Genomic DNA, 25,715 nt, shown 5'->3' on the forward strand with positions numbered 1-25,715 from the left:
TGCAATATTTGGTATAAGATGAGAACTGGATCTGCTCCAATTTACTTGATTTCAAAGTGAGATTCGTTCTACATCAATTTGGCGTCGATGCTGAAAGGCCATATTTCCGTCAAATTGGCACATATGAAACTATTGCTACACAAACAACCCAAGAAGTCAAAGTTTTGAGCATAATGACACTATTTTTCTGGTTTAGGGAACATGTTTGGAATAGAAATCTGTTTGGTAATGCAATGTCATTTTATATTTACGAGAGAAATTTTTCTCCCGTAAATAGGTTTGTAATAGAAATATGAAGTAACTATTTTCTACTTTTTATGGAAACAAAAATAAGAATTCTTCTCATTGTTCCCTCTATCTCGCATGCGCTCTACCTCTCTCTCATGTCCCCGCCGCCGATCACTAGCTGCCGGCCTCGGTCCCCCGGCCAATAGCGGGCCTCCTGTCTTGGCCGCCGATTTACCAATTGTCTCTCTCGTGTCCCCGCTATCGGCCACCGTTCACCATCCTCTGGCTACCTGTCGCTATCCGCCCGTCCCGGCTCCCGTTCGCTCCTCGTCGTTTGCTATCTGCTGATCACCTTTGGCTGCCACCGTTCGCCATTCGCTAGCCATTGGTCGCCATCTCGATCTCCTGTCCCCTCTACCGTTTGCCGTTCTCCATCTACTAGCCACCGTATGCCATCTACCATTTGCTGATTGCCGGTCTTCGTTCGCTCATCATCGTTCGCCGGTCGCCGTTCACCGGATGTCGGTCTCCGTCTTCCCATCATCGTCCGCTGGTCGCTGGCCGTTCGTAGAAATTTTATGCTGTTATCAAACGAATTTCTCTTCTAGGGATAGAAATTTTATGTTGTTATCAAATGCGTGTTTCTGCTCAGAAACCATCTAGGAAATAAAAATGTGGCAAAAAATAAAGCCAAAGAAGATAATGGTTGTCATTCACGTCTTAAAAATGAAAAAAAGTTTCGCACGACGCTCGTTTTAATGCCAAAAGTTTTTGCCGGCTCATTTAAGTATCAAATCGGAGAAAAACCGATCACTTAGGGCGTGAATGATAACGATTTTGTTCCCTGGAGCTATTTCTAGCCAAATTCCCCGGACGAGTTTCTTAGTAGAGAAACGCATATGACAACAACACAATTTCTTTTCCGAAATAGAAATTCGTCCGATAATAGCATAAATTTCTATTATTGTTGTTCGTCAATGACCGGCGACCGAAGAATGGCAGCCGACGAAAGAGACGCGAGAGAGAGTTAGGCTGCATGCAAGAGAGAGAGAGAGAGGGAGAGATGAGAAGAATTTTTGTTTCTATTTCGGAAATAGAAAAGTAGACAAGTTTCTACTTCTCATTTCTATTCCAAACATGTTCCCAAGAACAGAAAAATAAAGAAACAAAGAAATAGAATTTTTATGTACCTCGGACAAGTGATAACTATTATCTTTCTAGGCTTTATTTTCGGCTATAAATAGATTTGTTTTTTATTTTTATTCCCTGCATGAGTCTCTAAGTAGAGACATACCTTTGATAACGACACAAAATTTTTGTTCTCAAAATAGAAATTCGTTAGATAACAACATAAAATTTCTATGGTTATCGGCCCCTAGGCTTCAGGCGGCGGCCAGAGATCGGCGGTTGGCGACTAACAGATGGAGATCGGCGAATGGCGGACAGCAAACGGTGAATGGGAGCCGGGTACTGGAGACCGATGGCTGGTGATAGGCGGAGGTCGCTAGCGAACGGCGACCAACGGCCCGCAAATGGCGAACCGATGTAGGGATGCAAGAGAGGTGACCAGCGACGGACGGCACGAAGTGGTTAGCTATCGATAACGAGTGGCCGATGATGAGTGGCTGATAATGAGAGAAGGAGACCGCACGCCGGAGAAAGGAAGTGGGCAATGAAAAGAATTCTTATTTCTATTTTTATTCCATAAAGAAAAGTAAAAAATTTATACTTCTTATTTTTGTTCCAAACTTATTTCTTAGCAGAAAATTTGCCGCGAAAATAAAAAATGAAATTGCATTACTAAACGTGGCGAAAACACATTCCTAAATATTTACATAAATGAATTGTGGAATAACATGCCCAAAATTAGCAAGTAACACCGATTGGAAGTGTACATCACATAACGAATAGAGTGTACTTTTTGTTTCACATATTAAGAGTTGCCGATGCGGCCCTCAAGAGAGAGTGACCTTACACGATTCGTACGTTTGTTCGGGAGAGGAACAAAGTACCGTCGTTGTTTTTTTCTCACCGTTCTCTCTTTTTCCTTTTGCAAGAGGAATGTCGGGCATGTTTGGTTTAGCTTTGGGGAAATGTCCTTGAGAAAATGCAAATACCTTTGGATTAAAGAGATTTCGAAATGCGAGATAGTATTTGGTAAAGTATATTTTAAAAACACATTGAAAAGCAACTTTGACGTAAATACATTTGGTAAAAAAATGCCCTTCGTAAATAATTCAAATTTTAAATTATTTTTATTTTTATTTTAATTATTTTATTTTTAATTACTTTCTTAATTTTTTTTCTCTTTTTTTTTTCCTTCTTCCTTCGTTAATTTCTTCTTAGCCTATCGTCAACCATAGGCCGGGTTCGCCTCGCCTCGGCCTCGGTGGAGGCCGGCGAGCCGAGGCCGAGGTTCGCATTGCCGAGCTTCAAGCTCGCCGGCCCGCCTATCATGGTCGATTGTCGGGTGGCCATTGTTGCCAAGGTCCACTGTCGGCGGAGGAAGGAGGAAGAAGGAGAAAATAAAAACATAAAAGAAAAAAGAAAATAAAGAAGAAAATAAATAGACGAAAAAATAAAAAATTATAGTTACATTCTGAAAATGCAACTTTTCAATATACCTTTGGAGATACTTTGGGCCAAATTGAGCAAAAAAATGAACCAAACGTTATTAGCATTTGGCCAAGAAACTTTAGAGCTCCAAAGCCTCTTTCAAATGTTGAATCAAATGGGCCCCTCGCATCTTAACCACTCGGGAAGAACGTGATCTTTATCACATTTGAAAGAGAAATCCAAGTTACTACCTCGGTAATTTCTTTTGTGGGTTATGGGCTGGGTTAGCCCATCTTGGGTGGCCCATTCATCCATATTGTGACATCCTGAATTTTCCCCACATTAGGAATAATTAGAGAGCAAAATAAATCTTCTTAACATGCTCTTAATGAACCTTTGGAAGAGGCTATTTCATAACTTTTCAAGAAAGTTATTTAAGAGGATACATAACTACTCTATAAACCTAAGGTCAATAGCCCAAACAAGTGGACCAATCAAACGCCGATAAGTAGTTAGGCTAGAAATCTAAGAGGGATAGGCTTTTAGGTAGACTAATAAGATTAAGACACCAAAGCAAGGTCATTAGTGAAGCAATTTGGGGAAGAAGTTAGAAAACTTGGTGAAGAAGTTGGAGAACTACTATAGTAGGGATAAGGTTACTTCAATTCCCATGGTCACCAATCCTCCCTCTCTTCCTCTTCCCCTACTCTCATGCCCATTCCTTTTCCCTCACGTGCTCTCTCTTTCCTCACGCCGCCTCAAACTACCATGTCGCCTCGGGCCATTGCCTCACACCGCCGCCGCCTCAAACCGCCATGTTGCCTCAAGTCGCCAACGTCATACCGCCGCCGCTTCACCGCCACCATTGTTCCGCAGCCGCTTCCTTTATCTTAATTTGGGTTTCGTTCGTTAATCATAGTGAAATACAATAATTCGGTGAAAGATAAATGGGATTACTAGATCTAACGCGGTAACGTCCATTTGTTATTTACAGAAAGCTTCGCATTAGATTGACATGAATTGTGTGTATTTTGTATGCAATACGAGTGTTATTGTACCATGATGATATTTTCTTGCATTAAAATAATTTGATGTATGCGCATGCAAGAATGTGTTTGTCCAAATCATCCGAAGAACGACGTATAGCTCGGATAGGCAATCATTATGGCCCGGATAGACAAACGTTCTCTTAAAATCTCAAGGATTCATATTGTGAGTATATTGAGTCATCATTCCCATAAATGTGATTATGGGAGACGTTTACCATTTGGTAACGTTGAACTCACAAGCGAGCGTTCTCGGGATACGACTTATTATAACTATGGCGTGGATAGGCAAATATTTATGGCCCGAATAGGCAAATGATTATGGTCCGGATAGGCAAATGTTTATGGTCCGGATAGGCACAAAAATTAGCCAGTCAAGAATGGCCATTTGATGTGACTTGCATGGATTGATGTGTTCATGACATTTGAACAAAAGTTATGTGATGGACTCCACGCATTTGATGATTTACAAATGAAGATTCATATTCATATTTACAATAGATCATAGGATAGCTTTGTTGAGTATAAAGCTGATATTCCCGCTTTAGGCCTAGTAATTTCTTTTATTGGGCTACTCGCTCATCCTTTTATTTTTCAGGAAACTAAGATGGATCCGCCTCATGGCTTGCTATTTGGATTGTCGACTTACATGGAGTATTCCCAGCTGGAAGTTATAAATGTAGAAAATGGCATCGAAGAGTAGGTAGAGGAATGTTCATGGGTCCTCTACGCAATTTTGATGGATTGTCGGGTTTCCAAGAAAGAGTGACGCCTTAGGAGAGTACCCGAGTCCGAATGAGAAAGAAGTTCTAATAGTTTGGAGAGAGTAAGGAGATGCCAAGTAAGACGAGATGATCTTCCCAATTTTTGATTGTACATTTTTAGGGAAAGGTAACGAATATTGTAAGATATACTCGATACATATCTAAGTAAGTTTGTAAATATCTTGGTAGCTGATATGTCTATTTATATAGGTAGCCTACGGTCGTTTCCACAAATAAAGAATAAAGGTTAGTAAAAAATAATAAATAAATTAGAAAATAGGTAGAATAACGCGATATAGTTCCTGGGTCATCACATCCTCGTTTGAGTGGTATCAAAGTAAAGGTTAGTTTGGAGTGATACAGAGATTTTAGATTGGAGTGAGAAGAAGAACTTTTAGTTTGAAAGGTTTAGCATATGGTCTAGGAAATAATCTGTCGGAATCCGAGGAAATCTCCGGGAAAATCCATGTGGGGACAGCAATACCAAGCGGACGGATTATCCGTGAGTTGTTTGCAGTTATTTGCATAAGTTGATGATTGTTGAATTTGGTTGCTTGACTGATTTGATTCGCTCATGAACTTAGCCACGATATTGTAAAAGATTTAAGTGAGCTTGATATTTCGTGACGTCAATAAGTAAATATTTGTGTTAGTCTCGTATTAGTTAATATAAAGAAAAAGGAGGCCGTCTCTAACACTACCAATGCTTTGGTCCGGTGGCACGGGGAATAAAGTGATCCGAAAGCGACAGGAATTCGATCCTCGTGGATGCAATTATAAATGAAAGTATAATAATAAAAATATTTTTGCTCACAATTAGAAAAAATGTTTATGATAATCATTGTTAGTTATTGTGGTTTTTGAGGCATAGTGTGATGATATATGTATGAAAGATTTAGTAACCCCTTATGATTGAACTCAACCGACGAACGAAGTATACAAGGACGAATTGGATAATTTTGGGAGATGCACCCCGAGAAAATATTTAGTCTGCAAATTGAGGTGATGATTTACCTTTTAGGTCCGAATTGCTGGGATTGGTGGTTAAGTAGTATAACAAATTGTGTATCGGGGATTCACAATGAAGCAAGTGATATCTAAAGATTATAGGACTGAATTCATGTTGGCATGTTGAGGTCTAGATAATTGATTTTCATTGATAAGCCCCGAATACATATGAGATGATTGCGATGAAGGGAGTGATGGATATAATTCATAGGCTTGAACTTATAACTATGCATTGAAGTTTAGATATTAATCTTGGACGATAGGCCGGAAAGACTATGTGATATAAATGATATGATGATAATTGATATTTGATGATCTTGAAACCCGAGTAAACAGCGACCAAGAAAGAGTAATGTAGATTTTAGGCAATTGATCTTGAGATTTGATGGTCACCTAATGATTTAATAATGTTAAGTTTATGATAGGGACAAACGATTTGGAAATTTATTGGTATTTGAGTTAGTTTATGGTTTATTTAGTACCATGGTTAGTGGATGTTGGACTTGCGATGAAGTGAGTGAAAATCGAGGACTGCAGGGATAATTTCGTGCTAGCACATTGAGGTTTAGATACCAATCTTCATCAATAGGCTCCGAATAACTTTGTGTTGTTTGCAAGGAAGCGAATAGTAGTCGCGAACTATAGGCATGAACTCGTAGTGGTGTATGGAGGATTAGATCTTAATATTTGTTGATGGTCTTGAATGGTCTTGGATCTAGTTTAGGTGATGATTAAGAAAGATAAGTGTCGATTGGTAATGATTGACCCTTACAAGTTGGAGTTGATGGTTGGCTAATGATTTTATGAGGTTGAATTTAAATCAAGAACTGATGTTTTGGACATTGATTTGCACATAGTCCGAGTTATGAGGTTATACATGCATTGCATGTGTTTATTGCATTAAAACAGCTGAGTTTTGAAAACGTACATGCATTACACATGTCATTATCATATATTTACATCGGACTTGATAAACCGTGAAGCTTGGTATGAGACAAATGTCACGACTTAAAATTTAGGAAATTCTAGGTTAATGGATTACTAGATTAATTAAGTGAATTAACTAACCTAGTTTGAGCACTCCCAAGCTCCACCAATTCGAAACGTAGGTTAAACATTTAAATGCAAAAGATTTTCATTGGGAATCATCACTAATTGTTTTTGGTAGGTCGATTGGAAACTTAAGTAAATTAGCGGGAGAACTAAATTACTTTTACGAACCGGAGATTAAGAGTTTGGGGACTTGATTACGCTAGATTACTCTAACGCCCTTTTGGTACCATATTTATTTCATAAAAATAATTTGGGAAGGCAACATTAATTAATTTTAACCTAAGTCACTAACAAATGTTATCATATGGGTGTACAATCAATTAAATGAACATCCAAAAGTCAATATAATCAAGGGAGCATGCGCCACACAAAACATTGTTTCTTTTTTTTTTTTTAAATGAATGCATGAAAGGCTATACTATATGCAATGCATGAAATTATTCGAGGATGCAATGACATGAATTAAATGCAAGACTAATCTAAACATGCGCATAAAAATTTACTTCATGACATGTGAATTAATTAAATGGATGTACAAGTGAGACCGGGGTTTAATTAAATTATCTACGTGACATATAAATTAATTAAAACCTAGACATGCAATCTAATATGTAATTTAAACTAAAATGCAACCTAATACGACATGACAAAGGTGATGACATGGCAAAGATGACATGGCAAGGATGACATGGCATGGATGACATAGCGATGATGACATGTCAAAGGCATAGACTATGTGGCAAAGATGAACGTTTCTGTTTTATTTTCGGATGTATTTATTTCCTAAAATAGAACTGTGCAAAAATAATTTTTAACTTGCATATTTTAGAGTTTAAATTGACTAAACCCTAATTTATTAAAGATAAATTATTTTAAACATAAAATTTCATTTAAACATGCAATTTCTATCCTAAAATGTAATCTAACCTAAATATATATTTTTTAAAAAAATATTAGATAAGCAATTATCTACATGATGCTATTTTTAAAAGATACACAATTTTTAAATATGGAAAGTGAACGAATGCAAATTTTTTAAAATTTTCATGATTACATCACGCAACTAGATATATGCTAAAAAATATGACAATCAATCAATTCAAATCAAATGAGGAAAGTGAATATGCCAATTAATGTCAATCAAGAAAGTGGATATATCAATTAATTTTTGAAATATTTCGCGAATATTTGAGTCAATCTTTAATTCGTAATCCTACAATTAACGATTGAACCCAAATCCTTGCCTAAACAAATATTCCATCAATAATCCTAAAGATGGATGTTCTCTATCATATGGCAAGTTGCGGATTAGGAAGGAAAATTTTCCTAATCAACCTGTATTTTGAAAACATATCCACTTTGATGCAATATGTAAAATATGCAAGTATGACATGATATGCAAGATATGGTAAGATATGCAAAAATCACAAAATAGGCAAGTGAATATCTAATTTCAAGATTATAATTTTACCTTATCCGAAGATTGTGTTTCCTAATTCAAAGCTTAGACCGACTCACGAACCAAGCTCAATGATGGGTGGCCGACGATTGGCGGAACTCATGCGCGGCTAGGGACGGAAGGTATGTGGGGATTGCTTCATCACTCTGTGGAGGATCTCCTGATGTGCACCCAAGTTCACTTTTGCTTTTATGTGATCTTCTTTTGAGTGTGGACTTGCACGTGGAATGATTTGCTTTCTTGGTCCGAACTTGCACAAAAAAATAAGATCAGAGTTTGTGAGGAGGTGTCGGCTCGTCAGGGTCGCACGTATCCGAGCATATGTCTTGGATTGGGTTTGCGATGCCCTTCGGTGCAAAGCTCGTTGAGGCCAAGCTTTTGATGACTTGCAAAGTTGAACACCAGCAGACCCGTAGGAAGGCTGAGAGATGCACCGTGGACCGTCGGACCCAAGTCAAAGGTTTTTTAGACCACCAACAGTTGACACATGGTGGTGAACTCCTTGATGAAGGACTTGGTGAGCACCCACGGAAAAGCTTTTTCTCCTATTTCTTTTCGATTCTCTCTCTATCTCAATGTGTTAGGACAATATTCATTAATAACCATACAAGCGGACCAATCAAGTGAGGATACAGAGCTACTCTATAAACCTAAGGTTAATAGCCCAAACAAGTGGACCAATCAAATGCCGATAAGTAGCTAGGCTAGAAACCTAAGAGGGATAGGCTTTTAGGTAGACCAATAAGATTACGACATCAAAGCAAGGTCATTAATGAAACAACTTGGGGAAGAAGTTAGAAAACTTAGGAAAGAAGTTGGAAAACTGCTATACATAGGGGTAAGGTTTCTTCAATTCCCACAACCACCAATCCTCCCTCTCTGCCTCTTCCCCGCTCTCACACCCATTCCCTCTCCCTCACGTGCTATCTCTCTCTTCACACCACCGCCACCTCAAGCCGTCGCCTCACACCGCTACCGCCTCAAACCGCCGTGCCGCCTCAACCTATTGTCGTCACGCTGCCGCCGCCGCCTCACCGCCATTGTCGTTCCATCCCCTCTTCCTTTGTTTTAGTTTGAGCTTCATTCGTTAAGCACATTGAAATACAATAATTCGGTGAAAGGTAAATGAGATTACTAAATCTAACATAGTAACGTCCGTTTGTTACATAAACGAAATGTTGCATTAGATTGACATAAATTGTGTGCATTTTGTGTGCGATACGAGTATTATTACATTAAACCACGATGATATTTTCTTGCACTAAAATTATTTGATGCATTTGCCCGCACGAAATAATTTACGCAGATCATTTGAGGAACGACGTATGGCCCAAATAGGCAATTATGATGGCCTGGATAGGCAAGCGTTTCCTTAAAATCTCAAGGGCTCATATTGTGGGAATATTGAGCTGTCGTTCTCTTGAAGGTGATTATGCAAGATGTTTACCGTTTGGTAACGTTGAAATCATAAGTGAGCGTTTCCAGGATACAACTTACTAACTATGGCTTCGATTGACAAATATTTATGGCCCGGATAGGCAATTATTTATGGCCTAGATAGGCAAATAATTATAGCTTGGATAGGCAAATGTTTATGGTCTAGGCAGAAAAATTGGCAAGCTAAGAATGGCCGTTTGATGTGACTTGCATGGATTGATGTGTTCATGGCAATTGAACAAAAGTTATGTAGTGACTCCACGCATTTGATGATTTACAAATGAAGATTCATGCTCATATTTATAATAGGTCTCATGATAGCTTTGTTGAGTATAAAATTGACATTTCTACTTTAGGTTTAGTAATTTCATTTACTAGGCTACTCGCTCATTTCTTTATTTTTCAGGAAATTAAAATGGATCCGCCTCTTACCTCGCTGTTTGGATTGCCAACTCACACGCAATATTCCCAGCTAAAAGTTGTGAATGTAGAAACCGGCATCGAAGATTAGGTAGAGGAATGCTTATGGGTCCTCTGCGTAATTTTGATAGACCATTTGGTTTTCAGGTTAGAGTGTGTGATAACCCAAAAACCCTCACTTGCTTGTGGATGAATTAGCATTTAATGAATTCAAATTATTGGATAAGCGATAAGAAATTTTTATCCGAACTCCCGGGTATTTTTAAAAAAAATTTGATGGACTCGGTGTTATTTTTAGGAACACGATATGAAACTTTCACCTGCTTAAAATAGGAGCAAGTTAGTACTTGATAGTTTAGGATCATTTAGTACGAAATTTGGAATTCGGCCAATGTAAGCATGACAAAGTAGTCAAGCACGACAAATTGTCGGGCACGACAAATCAGAAGTAGGCGACAAGCTGCCGACTCTAATCACAACACGTCATAAGGCGACTCTACGCAAGCGGCTAATTAAGCACAACATGTTATAAGGCGACTCTTCTACAAGCTACCGCAAGCTAATCGAGCTATTATAAATAGAAATCAATTCGGTTCATTCAGCAGCCATTGTCGAAAAATTTGTCATTACTCTGCTTCTGAAATCCTGCGGAACCGTTGACCATCTTTGGCCGTCCGTCCGCGGTCACGACTGCTGCCGTTGCCGCCCTTCATCGTTCGCGCCGTCGTCATTGCAGCGCCGACCGACCCGAGCCGATTGTCCGTCGCCCTACCTTGGCCAGCCGTCCCACTCCATTCGTTGGTTTGTCCATTCATTCGTCTAATCATTCGTTTAATTTCTCGCTTAGTCAAGGCAAATAGATCTCTCACCTTACTAATATACTTTCTATGATTACGGATACGATTATTGGTTTTCTGATAATTGATGAGTTGTAATGGAGGAATTGGATATCATTCTGAGATCTACTATCTATGAGGATCGTAATTGTTTTGGTAGGATTCTAATATCTACCGTTGATGTGAGATATGTTTGGTTGTCTTGGACGATCCTCAATTCTGTGATGTTATAGTTGATTTAGTCGTTTGGCCTACGGATTCTACTTGCGGAGGAGCTTCGGCTTACTCCCTTTAATTACCCATTTTTCGGATGAGCTAGCCCAAAATGGTTAGAGTGATGGAGACCATGGATGATAATTCTGGAAATCCTGAGTAGATTACCCTATGTTATTACTCTTCCCATGTAAATGTTGTAAATAAAATGAGTAGTTATATAAATATGTAACAAAGAGTGGATGGTGAGTTTGAAATAATCGAGTTATGAATAAAAGTGTGTTGTTTGAAATATGTGCGTTTGGTTAGTGAAACCATGTAAGGCCATACCCTTTGTATATGGGTGCTTGCCGTTGGATATTGTGTTTTTCCATTCACTTATGCCCGTATGGCCACTTGATTGTTTTTACTTAGAGCTTCCGCATGCACCATTTACTTTAATTAAGGAAAAAGATTAATTAAAGAAAGAGAGCGATGTTTTGGAAAGCCTTCCCATCGTTTGTGGCGGTGTGGGATGCTACAGAGTGACGCCTTAGGAAAGTAACCGAGTTTGAATGAGGAACAAGTTATAATAGTTTAGAGAGAGTAAAGAGATGTCGAGTAGCAATAGCCGAGTAGCAATAGCCGAGATAACCTTCCTAACTTTTGATTGTATATTTTTAAGGGAAGGTAATGAATACTGTAAGATATACTTGGCACATGTCTAAGTAGGTTTGTAAATATCTTGGTAGCTGGTATGTCGGTTTATATAGGTAGCCTGCATTCACCTTTCTACAAATAAAGAATAAAGGTTGGCAGAAAATAATAAACAAATTAGAAAAGAGGTAGAATAATGGGGATATAGTTCCTAGATCGTCACACATATAACCCACTAAATCGGATTTCTGCTCCAAACTGGTTTAGAAAAACTGAACTGTTGACATGTGCGCCCCTAGTATGCTTATAACCAAGGTTTCGAGTGCATTCTACTATAGGTTTGCAAGAGTTGCTTGTTCAAAAGCAAATGAGATGACTCCGATTATCACTTGACGATACCTTACCACAGTGCCGAGATCGTAGTATGCGCATATCATGCAAACCATTTGTCGGCTTGACAATTTCTCCACACAATCAAGGTTCAATTGATCTTCCTTTGTATCTAGCTGCAGGATTACCAAGATCAATGGAAGCATCGACCTAGATGATGGAAGAGATGACCAAGAAACACCATTTCAATCTGCTTCGATTCTTCCGAAAAAGATAGGTTTGATGCTTAAACTTGTTGTCTACTACGTATAGCTGGCGAGGGCCGCCTAGCCGACCAAACCCTAAGTTTTAGAGAAAAACGAAAAAAAAATATTTTTAAATAATTAAAAAAAATTAAAAAAAGGTTTAATACAATGAAAAACCTCAAACTAGTACACTTGTAATAAATTTATCTCAAACTATTTTTTTAACTACCAAATATCCTAAACCGATATATCTTTAACAAATTTACCCCAAACTGGTACGTCCGTGATAAATTTACTCTCCGTTAGTTTTTGTTAAATTATATCGTCAAATTGCTGAGTTGGATGACACGTAGCAAATGTCGAATGTACATAATTGGGCTTTTACCCTCTATTGTAACAAGTGTATCAATTTGGAGTTTTTTATGGTATTAATCCAATTTAACGAAAGGTAACAAATGGTAAATTTATCATATGTATACTAGTTTGTTATTTTTGGCAGCCAAAATAATTAGATTAGAGTAAATTTATCATAGATGTATCGGTCCGGGGTTTTTAGTGGTAAAAAAAATAGTTTAAGGTAAATTTGTCACACTTCTTTCGGTTTGGAGATTTTTATGATAAAAAAATAGTTTTTGGATAAATTTGTCACATGCGTACCGGTTTGAGATTTTTCGTGCTATTAACCATTTTAAAAAATATTATTAAATAATATCCACATTAGCGTCGGCCATCATTCGTTGTATTAGCCGGATGGACCGAATTGGTACCAATGAAGAAAGGTATAGAACTAAATTGATCCAATTGAAAGGTTTATGGCTAAATTGTTAGAAAAGGAAGTCCTAAATTGATACTTTTCCCTGCGGGACCGCTGTTATTCAGCAAGGCAACTTAATTTACTTCCTCATCTACAAAAATATGATGCCATTTTTGGACAATATTATGTTTATTCTCAAGTAGGGTCATTGTTTGAAGATGAAAATTGCATTTTTCAAAAATCGCGGAGGGTGTTTGACGTAGGTCCAAGGTGAGGGGGGGTATTTCAAATTTTCTCTGTGAAAAGATCTCAAGAACATAATAGATTGGCAATTTGTCAAATGCAACCCTTCTTAAGCAATATGTCAAAAGCACATTCCATAATATTGTTTGGTGCAACTTTACTAATCTTATATTAATTAGATTAGAATAGATTGGCATGATTACTTTTGGTATGACCATCAATTATTTTTTCAATTGAACAAAAAGCAACCCGTCTTTACTCTCCTTAGCAAACTTTTGAGTTTTGACTACTTGAATCTTTTATTGGGATACACGTAACATGCATAAGCAAATAAAACATAAAACGCAGCGAAAATAAATAAAAGACTCATAAATATATCTCCTGAGGCATAATTCATGCATTTCAATCAAAAATCATATTAACAAAGGGGGTTAAACGAATTACCTCTCAAAGCGTGCTTGAAACAAAAATGGTTCGGATGTTCTTTGATTCGAGCTCCATAAGTGTCGGATCTCTAGTTTAGACAGACCACCAATCACAACGTCGAACGGAAGAACAAACTTCCGAGAATTACCACTTTCATTGTGCTAGCAATATTGTAGAATCAATTCTCCGAACTCTCTCGTATTTTGATCACCGTAAGAATGAAATTGAGAGAGAACTTTTCTCTTTTTTTTTTTTCACATTCTATCTCGCACACACGCACTGAAGAGAGAAAAACTGTTTTTTCTCTCACGCTCATTGTGCGTCGCCCACTTGCACGATTTCCACGATCGGCAACTGTTTGCTAATTGTGCAAGAGTGCTGCACGATCAGCGACCACTTGCTGATGGTGCAAGTGTGATGCACGGTCAACGGCTGTTGACCACGCAGTACATGCACGAGTTAATGCGCACGGTCTGACCCTGTGTATTAACCTTTTAATTTTTTTTTAATTTTATAAATAATAATAACAGTTATTATTATTATAAAAACAAAAAGATACACCTTTAGTATATGTGTATTATAAACATATAAAGATACGTCCACTTTGAGCGTATGGGTGCATCATATGCACGTGCACCTATATGACCAAAAATAAAAATAAAATTAAATCACATTTAATTTAATTTCAGCCTGACTTAATTCGGTAGTCGTTATTGCAAACATATTAGCAATACTATCCTTCACGCTTAACGTCGTTATGTATTGGTTAAGGTGTGTGACATCCTCTGTTTATCACCGAGCTGGTAGTAAGACATGCATTAACACATTAGTACTTCCAAGAGAATTGATTGTCTTGATCAATCTTCAAGTCTTACAAGCCATGAGTAACATCTAGCAATATATCATGGCTACTCGGATAGTGTGAATGCTTAGAGAATATAATGAACTTGTTAGCTTTTACGACAGTATAATTCAATCCCTTTGTCTTAGTATAACCCGATCTAACAAAGACCATTGAATATTTGTCAAGCCACTAATTTGGTCATATGTACAAATCTAATTCGACATGCATTTATTCGAGACATGAACATTTCGTTCTCGATTACGACCCCGGCTAAGGATTTCAATTCATTGTCGTAATTAGATTGCATAGGACATCATACCCTGCATGTAACAAGGAGACAGATTCTATTTTACGCACACGTGTGACTTCATATGTGCATGGACTAGGGCCATCAAGTACAGAGACGGATCAACGAACTGTCAATATGAGCACTTGTGAATCATAGCCATTCAACATACAAGTCAACATTCTGCCTCAAGTCTAAGGATTATTTACACAAGACCAAAACATGAACGATTAGACATTGACCATGCCAAAAGCTTCCATGTTGCTAATCGTTCAATGCGTGTCACGTTTAGTGAACTTGTCCAGTACAAGCACCTGTGTTCGAACTTGGACATCGTAATATCCAATGACTTGTGACTCGTCATTCCTTTAAGTATCCAATACTTAATAGTGAAGTTAAGAACACACCGGTCTCAATAAGATCATTGATATCCATTTAATGATTCATCGATAGGGAATATTTTAAAGATTCAGTCTAATTGTGAACCCGTTACACATATTCTCAACGTTTCAAGAATAGATCTAGTCACAACTGATTTTATGAAATTTATTCATATATGTAAATAATTGGACAAATGAATAAATACATCTATGTCATTAATTAAATAAGAAATTGAAAGTACAATTGAAATCCCTAACATGTAATTATTATATTATTGCTTTAGGGCATATCTCTAACATCTTTTGAGTCTATGGTAGTAGGTTAGAGTTATCAAAATAGCTTAATTTATTAGCAGCTGAATTTTTTAAGATGAACTTTCCATTTTTTCCTTTTAGCTTAATTCAATTTTTTTGCGGCAAACGCACGTTAATATTTTCTTTACCCGAATCGCTAGAAACTTTTGCCACCTATGAAATTTGGTGCCTAAATTCCCATACAATTTGTTTTGTAACTTTTGAAAATGTTTTGGACAATATTGTAAACTTTAACGAAAAAGACAAAAAAAATATAGTCCCGCCTTTAATCGAGTTATTAAATATGCTCTAACATAGTCAAAAGATAAAATAAATAAACCAAAATCGAACAACTACGTAGGCCCAACAGCCTAATTTCCCTATAGGCGGCTTATGCACGTAAACCCCACAAGTAAATGATCGATGCTAACTGAATATCCCCTCACTTTATTTCCTGATGATGTCGTTATCGGATTTTGGATTGAAGAACAACATAATGATTTGGTCTTATTACCGAATAAAGTATGTGGACCAAAATTGAATAAAAGTACGAGGATTGAAATTTTTCACAAAATGTACTTTTCATAAAGTGTAGATCCTTATTTAAGGGCTAACACCACAAAAAAAAAAAATCTAAATTATGTCAATTATGATATAATTACCCAAATTATTTTGTATCATTAAAGACCTTAAACTTACTTATTGTGACACAAATATCCCCAACTTTTTTGTGTCAAAAAAATCAAACTTCAGTTCCAAGCAAGGGTATATTTGTCACACTAGTATAAGTTCTTGATTTTTGTTTGAGGTCACAATGGACACATTTAAAGTGTTTAGTGACTAAAAAAAAAGTTTGGAATATTTATGTCACAATGAGCATAATTTGGGATTTTTTGTGACATCGACCCTTATTTTAAAGTTTAAACACATTATAATGAGTCTAATTCCCTAAAAAACTCAAAACTTCGGGTTTACACTCAATTTTGCCCCGATTTTTTTTTTATTGAGAAAAGCCCCAAACTCTAACTCCAATTCAAATCTGTCCCGAACTTTTTCTTTTGTTTGAAAAAAAAATATAATTTTAGGTCTAGTCCCAAATATATCTCGAATTTTTTTTTGTCTAAGAGAAAAAAACACTAATTTTTACTCAAATCTCTAATCCCTATTAGCCTTTTGTCCGAGAATTACTGTTAGTCATCTCTAATTTTCGTTTCCTAGGATAGTTTCAGTTTGAATAATTCAAAAATTTTTATTGGGATGAATTTTTTATCAACATGAAAATGCCACGTTAAGTTGGAACCGAATCATGGGGATAGATTGAGAATATATTGAAAGTTGATGCTTTTCTAGATAAAATAATATTTGGGACATATTTGAGATGGATATTAAACTTTAAGATTTTTTTTAAACAAAAAAGTTCGACGCAAACGTAGGATTGAATTTAAAGTTTGGGTCAGTATAATGCGACTAAGAGAATCAACACGGTCAAACGGTAGCGTCTTCGATACTCGTGGTCGTTACTACCGTCTCGTGCCCCACTGTAGGAGCGAGTCGAGAGGGACGAGACCGAACACGCAGAAACAAATCCTCAACCAGATATTACTATATTCATTTTCGTACACTCGGTGTCGGTCTTCCATGTCCGAGTCCCTCTCTCTCTCTCTCTCTCTCTCTCCTCGCCGGCATTGATCTCTTCCTTCCTCTTTCGGGGACTCGTTCTTCGGGTCGTGGAAGCAAGGAGATGTTGTTGACCTCTCTTAGTCAACTTCCGGAGTCTTGGTTCAGAGCTGTGGTCTCTCTACATTGATTCCGCAGTCCAATCGATCTGCTCTTTTACCCACTTGTTCGATCCTTTTTCCTTCGCCTTTCAGCTTCCAACCGGGAGGAACGGGACTCGATTCTCACGGGGGCGGTGAGTGGTTGCGATTTCGCTTTGGTTTTGCACCTCTTTGATCGTATAGGACCGTACCCAGTATGTGGTTTCTCCGAATTTTTTTTATGATGTCTTTCCCTTGATTGAACTTTTCATTGTAATCTTGCACCTTTTTTAGATGGGAATGTGCGTGACTTCTTTTTCTTTCTTGCTGCTTATTGAGCTTTGCATTTGCCCGTTATGTGCCACTGTCGGTTACGCCCATGAGACCAGCCAGAATTGATAAACTGTGACAATGTTTTTGGGACACATGGGGTACATTCAGAATTGAACCTTATGAGAAGAAAGCTTTTACAAATGATAAAAAGGGGTAGGACTGGATATATTTGCTCATCTCATAGTCCCTAAATCCATTGTTAGGCCGTCGATGTCTTCATTTAGTTGGGGGAAAGCTTCCTGATTTGATTCTTTCTTTCGATGCAGGGGGTCTCTTCTAGAGGAAAATGAGGTCACCGTCCTTAGTGTACGGTTGTCTCATCTCTCTGTTTGAAATTTGATTGCTTTTTCCCATTTGCTTGGCACAAAATGACATTGGACGTGATCACGAACGCATCATTGGCTCCTGCATCCGAAGCCCTTTCTCAAACAGTGGAGTACATTGTTGATGTTGTAGTTGCTTCCAATGATGTTCTCGTTGAGAAGGAAAGTTTTAAGGTACTTGCTACTTACTTGGAAAGGATTGTCCCAGTAATTAAAGAATTGAGTCAGAAAGAAATCAGTAATTCTCAGAGCTTGCACGCTGCTATTGAGATCCTTAATAGAGAAGTCAACAACGCAAAGCGACTTACGAGGGAGTGCAGCAAGAGGAGCAAAGTGTATCTTTTAATGAACTGCCGCAAGATCGTGAAAAGCTTGGAGAATGGCATAAGAGAGATCAGTAGAGGATTAAGCCTCCTCCCGTTGGCATCCATGGATCTCTCTTCTAAAATAAGTGAGGACATCAGGATTCTGTGTGACAATATGGAGAAGGCGGAGCTTCGGGCTGCTTCAGCTGAGGAAGAGGTTCTAGAGAAAATTGAATCAGGAATACAGGAGAGGACTATTGACAGATCCTATGCAAATAATTTGCTAGTTCGTATTGCGGAGGCAGTTGGTGTATCTACTGAGAAGACGTCCCTGAGGAGAGAATTTGATGAGTTCAAGAGTGAGATTGAAAATGCCCAGCTGCGGAAGGATCAGGCAGAAGCTATACAGATGGAGCAGATAATTGCTTTGTTAGAACGGGCAGATGCTGCTTCATCTCCTAAGGAGAGGGAGATGAAATACTTCACCAAGCGGAATTCTTTGGGAACTCAACCACTGGAGCCTCTTCAGTCATTTTACTGCCCAATCACTCGAGATGTCATGGTGGACCCTGTGGAGACATCATCTGGACATACTTTTGAGCGGAGTGCAATAGAAAAATGGTTTGCAGAAGGGAATAACATGTGTCCTTTGACAATGACTCCTATGGATACATCTATTTTACGGCCAAATAAGACTCTGCGACAATCTATTGAAGAATGGAAGGACAGAAACAACATGATTACAATTGCTTCCATAAAAAAGAAGCTTGAGTCAGATGATGAGTTAGAAGTGTTTCGTTGCTTGGAGCAGCTACAGGATCTCTGTGAACAAAGAGATGTGCATCGAGAGTGGGTAATAATGGAGGACTACATACCTGTATTGATCGAAATTCTGCATTCAAAAGGTCGAGATATTCGGGACATTAAAAGTCGTGTTCTCATTATCCTGTGCTTAGTGGCAAGGGATACTGATCATGCTAAGGTATATAAGTTACGTTTTTCTGCATGTGGTTATTTGCATGGAAGTGGGAGAAGAAGAGTTCCTCTTTCTAATGCTTTAAAATCTAGATTCCACGTGGGTGCATACAGGCTGTTGTGATGGCATAGCTTGGATTCTCAGCTGCATGATACTGTTACACTTCGGTTTCTTGCATTTATGAAGCTAGATATGCCGTTGGTATATTAAAGCAACTGTCTTTGCTGTTCAATTTCATCAATTTTAATTAATTCTATCAAGTGAGAAATTCTTTGGAAATTTGACTTCGTTGCCAATGAACCAACTACTTGCTCCCTACAAATGAGAAACTAAACAATAAAATATAGAACTTAAAGTTCCACTTGTATCTTAGTTTGGTCTATATCAGCTAGATTCTTGTGCAGCCCAACAGATTACAGTTTGCCACCCTCATCATATATACCGGTTAACCCCAAACCAAACATGAGACAGTAATCTTATGGTGTTTTAGTTACCTTACGCAAATTTTCCTTTATTTTAGTAACACCATCATACATATCCTTGATTGCCTCTACATACTATGAAGGTATTTTTCTTTTTTTTTGTTACGTGGTGGGTTCTTGAGAAGAAAAAAGTACCTTCAAAGTATGTAAAGGCAATCAAGGATATGTATGATGGTGTTACTAAAAAAGTACCTTCAAAGTATGTAGAGGCAATCAAGGATATGTATGATGGTGTTACTACATGTGTGAAGGCTTGTAATGGCACATCAAGTTATTTTCCAATCATAGTAGGCTTACACCAAGGTTCTGCTTTGAGTCCTTATCTTTTTGCCCTAGTTATGGATGAGCTAAAAAAAGATATCCAAGATGAGGTGCCGTGGTGTATGCTCTTTGCAGATGATGTTGTGCTTATTGATGAGACTAGGGCTGGGATTGGCGCTAAATTAGAATTATGGAGAAGCACGTTGGAGTTTGAAAGATTTACGTTAAGTCGAAGCAAGACCAAATACATGAAGTGTGAGTTTAACACGGCAAGAAGAGGAGATCAAGAATCCGTGAATATGCTCGGACGGGAGGTACCCAAGAAAGATGTTTTTAGATATCTGGGATCAATATTGCAAAAGGGATGAGAGATTGATGAGGATGTAAGCCATAAAATCAGAGCAGGTTGGATGAAATGGCACAGTGCATTAGGGTTTTTGTGTGATCGCAAAATCTCTCTTAGGCTAAAAGAAATTTTTTATAGAAAAGCAGTAAGGCTTGCAATGCTATACAGAGCTGAATGTTAGCCAGCATAAAGGCAATATGAGCATTAAATAGGAGTAGCGGAAATGAGGATGTTAAGGTGGATGTGTGGTCATATAAGGATGGATAAGATGAGAAATGAAGATATTTGATAAAAAATTGGAGTAGTATTGGTAGCGTAAAAGATGAGAGAACATAGATTGAGATGGTTTAGGCATATTTTTCGAAGATCCCTAGATACTCTGGTAAGAACCAAAGTTTGTTGTCGAGAGCATGACATGAAGAAAGGAAGAGGTCGGCCGAAACTTACCCGAGGGAAAGTAGTAAAACAAGATTTAATGAAGTGGGAAATAGATTGGCGTACGGTTTGTCTTAGGACGGAGTGGAGGAAAGCTATTAACATTGTGGAGGGGCAGAATTCCTATATTTTAGACTGTCCTTTTTAGTCCTTTATCCCTATATATATATTTAAATATTTCTTTTCCCTTAATCGGTCTTACTTTTATTTTATTTATTTTTGGGTTCATCGACCGCCGACCCCAATTAGTTTGGGATGAAGGTGATGTTGATGTTGATCTTATGGCAAGAGAGCACCTCCCCTGCAGAAACAGTTGCAGAGAATTAGCAGTCTAGAATATCTAATGTATCTAAATGAATCGGTTGACCAAATTATGTATGCATGATCTGGATGTGTGTTACGTGATTAATTTCTATCTATAGCTAATGCTAACATCAATCATATTCGCATTTGATGGTTTATGATACAGGAAAGAATTGCGAGTGTTGAAAATGCAATTGAAGTCATCGTTGGTTCTCTTGGACGCCGTGAGATGAAGTTGGCTGTAAGGTTATTGCTAGAATTATCGAAAGATAGTTCTGTACGAGACCGCCTGGGGAAGGTTCAAGGATGCATACTTCTTCTGGTGACCATGTTAAGGGGTGATGATATTCAAGCTGCAAAAGATGCAGAAGAGCTACTGGATAATCTGTCCTTTTCAGATTGGAATGTTGTGCAAATGGCCAAGGCAAATTACTTCAAGTATTTCCTGCAGCATCTTTCTTCCGGTGATTTTCTCATTTCTGATTGCTTAAATTAAGATCTTTATGTTAGCATAGGTGATTCTGGGTCCTCTACAAGTCTAAAAAATCATTAATGAAGCAGTTGGCTGTTCATTTATCTGAACTTAGTTGTATCTACTAGGACGCGTTTATTTGTAGATGAAAATTCCTGATCTCGTATTTGAGTGGTCTTTTTTTTTTTTGGTCGAAATGGTCGTTTATTTCAGTGAGCCTGATAGGAGCTTCTGAAGTGGGAATTCTTTTTCTGTACATTTTGTTCTTTGATCTCATTCAAAGTTCCAACCCCTCTTCTTAGGGCAACAAAGCTGAATTTGTTCTAGTTGAATCCCATTCAATCAGTTAATTTGGCATCACTGCCAGTGTTGTCTTTTGAGGGTTATTTTTATAGTCTAATCTATTCCAGTGATCTTGGGACTGTAACTAATTGTGGGTTATGAAAGTCATTTATATTCGAAGTTTGCACTTCAAGAATAAAACGTGTAATTGCTAATCAGAAACAACTCAGGGAACATCTAATTGTTTTTATTGATGTGCATCAACACTCTGGAAGCAAGTCAACACTGCTCATTTAAATTTCTTTCGGAATCAAATGTGTAAATTGGGTTTGATTGAGCAGTGCTGCAAGGTTAATTTGGTAACACAGCTTATGATAGAACGGAAATGCAGGACCCGAGGATGTCAAAATAACCATTGCAACAGCTTTGGCAGAAATGGAGTTGACCGACCACAGCAAGGCATCTCTTTATGAGGGTGGAGTGTTGGATCCCCTCCTTCACTTGATTGAACATGTTGACGTTCAGGTGAAAGAAGTGGGTATCAAGGCTCTCTACAACCTCTCGAATTTACCCAAAAATGGGCTCCAGATGATAGTAGATGGAGCAGTCGGCTCCTTACTTGATGTTCTCTTTAATCACAGCTCATCATCCTTGAGTTTGCGTGAAACAACTGCTGCCACAATCATGCAACTCGCTATGTCAACCTTGTCTCAAGAGCCAAGTCAGACACAGAGTTTGTTGTTGGAATCGGAAGATATTTTCAAGCTCTTTTCATTGACTATATTCTCTGGCCCTAATGTACAAGAGTGCATTCTTCGAACTTTTCATGCCCTGTGTCAATCCCCTTGTGGTACAAATGTCAGGACCAAATTGAGGCAGGTAACATCCTGCGATCTTTGCTCTCTAGCTCTTCTGTTCCTTTGCAGCACTAATAAGCATAACTGCCTTGTTTGCAGCGTGGTGCTTTCAGTATGAGTTTCACATGTCTTCAGGATATTCGTTTTGGAATGTAAAGGCTTTTGCATGCTTGCAACTTGCAAATTCTACGAGCAACCTAGTAACATGTGACGAGAAGAACTGATATAGTTCAATTTCTAGATACTAATACTCCCATCTTTGGGGGAACTGCATAGTGAATGTTTACCTAGCAAATCGTGGTTTTTTGTGCTGATCCAACCGTTGAGAAACTGTCACCTGCAAACTTTGTTGTCCGAGTGATCCTCATGTTTTTCTATCTTATGTCAAAACTAGATGATATTCAATGTTGGTCTCACTCTTGCTGCATGATTATCTATCTACATCTACTTATAATGCCGGTGATCTACTCTGCATGCAGTGCTCTGTTATCCAAGCATTGGTTCAGCTATGTGAGCTTGATAGGCTAAACGTGCGAGCAAATGCTGTAAAGCTTCTCTATTTTTTGGTTGATGAAAGTGATGAGGCGCTCATCACAGAGCATGTTGGAGAAAGATGCATCGAGACCTTGCTTAGGATCATCAGAACTTCCAATGATGATGAGGAGGTTGCTTCTACAGTTGGGATAATCGCCAAACTACCAGAGGATCCTCAGTTCACTGAATGGCTTCAGGATAAAGGAGCCTTCCCCATTATACTCAACTTACTGCAGATCCCTAGGCAGAACAATTCTCAAAAGAGTAACCTAGTGGAAAATGCTGTCGGAGCTATTTGTCGTTTCACTGTACCTACTCACCTGGAAATGCAAACGAGAGCAGCTAAAGACGGGCTTATTCCGTTGCTGGTGCAGTTGTTAAATATGGGAACTAGTTTGACTAAAAGGCGTGCATCCTTTTGTCTTGCTCAGTTCTCGTGCAGCTCGTCTCAATTGAGCAGGACAATACCAAAACGTAGAGGATTCTTGTGCTTCTCAGCTCCTATGGAATCTGGTTGCTCAATTCATGGAGGAATCTGTTCAGTGGAATCATCATTTTGCCTCATCGAGGCTAATGCTGTGGAACCTCTTGTGGGGGTCCTCAATGAGGCGGATCTTGATGCCTGTGAGGCTGCTTTAGATGCATTATTGACCTTAATTGAGGGCCAAAAACTGCAAAGTGGCAGTAAGGTTCTTGTGGAAGCAAATGTGATTCCTCCAATGATAAAGTTTCTTGTTTCCTCTTCCTCTAGTTTGCAGGAGAAATCATTAGAGGCATTGGAAAGGATTTTCCGGTTGCCAGAACTCAAACTGAGGTATGGACCATTGGCTCAACTGCCTTTGGTTGACTTGACGCAGCGTGGAAGCAGCAGGATGAGATCTTTGTCTGCCAGAATACTTGCTCACTTAAACGTGCTTCCTGACCAGTCTTCTTATTTTTAAATGACTCAAGTCTCAGCCATTTCACGTACATATTTGCTTTCACGAGTCATCCCATTGATGACTGAGTGGAAGTAATCCTTATTTTCTTGTGAAGTCTAAGATGACCAAAACTCAAAACTGAGGTATGGACCATTGGCTCAAATGCCTTTAGTTGACTTGACACAGCGCAGAAGCAGCAGGATGAGATCTTTGGCTGCCAGAATACTTGCTCACTTAAACGTGCTTCCTGATCAGTCTTCTTATTTTTAAATGACTCTAAGTCTCAGCCATTTCTAGTGCATATTTGCTTTCACGAGTCATCCAATTGATGACTGAGAGTGGAAGCAATCCTTATTTTGTCTAAGATGACCGGCAGCATAATCTTGAATGTTTTGCTCTCGAGGGATGTATATGGTCGTGAATCTCAACGATTATTGAGATCTTCAAGAAGAACTGCCATTTAGATGTGTGAAGTCCTTGGTGCGATTGAAGTCGAGCAGGCTTCAGCTCCACTTGGAGGTCTCGGAATTCCATCTGTTTGAAGTTGCGAAGCTTATTATTACTGGCTGAAGTGGACCTCCTTTGCTAAACTCTGTACCAATTATCTTAAGACTGGTTAGATTTCAGGAAACAAAACCTGCAGATTGCTGATTGGTAAGTTGGCCAGAAATCAGTGGGACTTATAGAGTGGCTCAATTCTTTGTTGTACAGAATTCTTTTTTGACGATTGCTGGGCACTTCGGTCAGTGCGTAAATTCTTTGATGGGGCACAACATTTAACTTGTGTGGAGAATATGTTAGCCTGGTTATGTTTGTCTGTGTGAAGGTTGACGGATGTGAAAGCCCATATTAGCAAGTTACGATCACCAAGCTGTTTATAAGGTGACTGATGCGGCCTCTGTCCTAGCTGAGCTTAAAGTCACAACTATGGTGATCAGTTGTCCAATATGATGTCGGAGCTGGTGTGATAGATAGGGAGAGAGTCCTTTCATGGTGAATATAGTGGCATCGTTCCATGGTTATGATGCTAAATTTGTCTGAAAGTATTTTGGTGTCATGTCATTTCAAGATCATCAATGTTGATCCATTTAGCCTTTGGCAAATGGAGTTGGCAGCTGTAAATTTGCTTTGAAATGGTGGGTACAGTTGATATTTGCATTTGTCTTGTAAACTAGTGATGAACTTGTGCTTTCTTTGACAAGATGGGGAATAATGACATAATTATTTCATTTTTTTTTTGTAACAATCAAATGTTATTATGTCTCTATGATCTTTTAGTAAACACTGAAAGTTAATAGATCGATTAAAGAATTTCATTTCATTGTTCTCGGAAACAAATTTAAGATTTATGAAGGATTTATCTTGTATCTCATGTCTAGCTGGATCTTTTAAATGAAAGTTTTCAAATCCATTAGGTATCGTTTTGACGAAAAAATTGTTCGAGACGCCACTTACTTATATCGACGCGTATCAGATGTAGTCAATAGCTTTCATGAGAAAAGGTTCATTGCTTTCTGACAGGATAAAGTTCGAAATACGTAGACGGCTGGAAAGACACCAAATTGACGTAGGATGAGTATATTTTAATGTGCTCCGGGACTTCTAATTCGTCGGTCAAATTTTTTCAACCCTTGGTCAAACCGAGGTCAAAGTTAATGATTTTCTGCATTG

General features: G+C 38.3%; 1 protein-coding gene across 3 annotated transcripts; it reads left to right on the forward strand.

Annotated features, from left to right (window-relative positions):
* The first annotated feature begins 17,063 nt into the window (after positions 1-17,063).
* LOC115756694 (U-box domain-containing protein 43-like) lies at positions 17,064-25,276 on the forward strand. 3 transcript variants are annotated; one of them, XR_004017248.2, is made up of 6 exons: positions 17,064-17,370; positions 17,815-19,158; positions 21,146-21,443; positions 22,125-22,612; positions 23,070-24,165; positions 24,410-25,276. XR_004017248.2 is itself a non-coding variant. In XM_030696552.2 (6 exons), the coding sequence occupies exons 2-6, from the start codon at positions 17,917-17,919 to the stop codon at positions 24,312-24,314; spliced, it is 3,024 nt and encodes a 1,007-aa protein (XP_030552412.1). In that variant the 5' UTR covers positions 17,064-17,430; positions 17,815-17,916; the 3' UTR covers positions 24,315-25,276. The 3 variants fall into 3 exon arrangements, 2 of the variants coding, with proteins under 2 accessions (XP_030552412.1, XP_048132033.1); XM_030696552.2 differs by having other exon boundaries at positions 17,064-17,430; positions 23,070-23,938; positions 24,188-25,276; XM_048276076.1 differs by having other exon boundaries at positions 23,070-23,938; positions 24,188-25,276.
* The last annotated feature ends 439 nt before the right edge of the window (positions 25,277-25,715 follow it).

This window comes from Rhodamnia argentea, chromosome 3, assembly GCF_020921035.1.
Source record: "Rhodamnia argentea isolate NSW1041297 chromosome 3, ASM2092103v1, whole genome shotgun sequence".
Taxonomy (NCBI): Eukaryota; Viridiplantae; Streptophyta; class Magnoliopsida; order Myrtales; family Myrtaceae; genus Rhodamnia; species Rhodamnia argentea.

Coding starts and splice junctions, on each gene's coding strand:
- LOC115756694 (XM_030696552.2), top strand. CDS start 17,917: ATGACATTGGACGTGATCACGAACGCATCATTGGCTCCTGCATCCGAA. Junction 21,444..22,124: donor CCTGCAGCATCTTTCTTCCG/GTGATTTTCTCA, acceptor ACGGAAATGCAG/GACCCGAGGATGTCAAAATA. Junction 22,613..23,069: donor TCAGGACCAAATTGAGGCAG/GTAACATCCTGC, acceptor CTCTGCATGCAG/TGCTCTGTTATCCAAGCATT.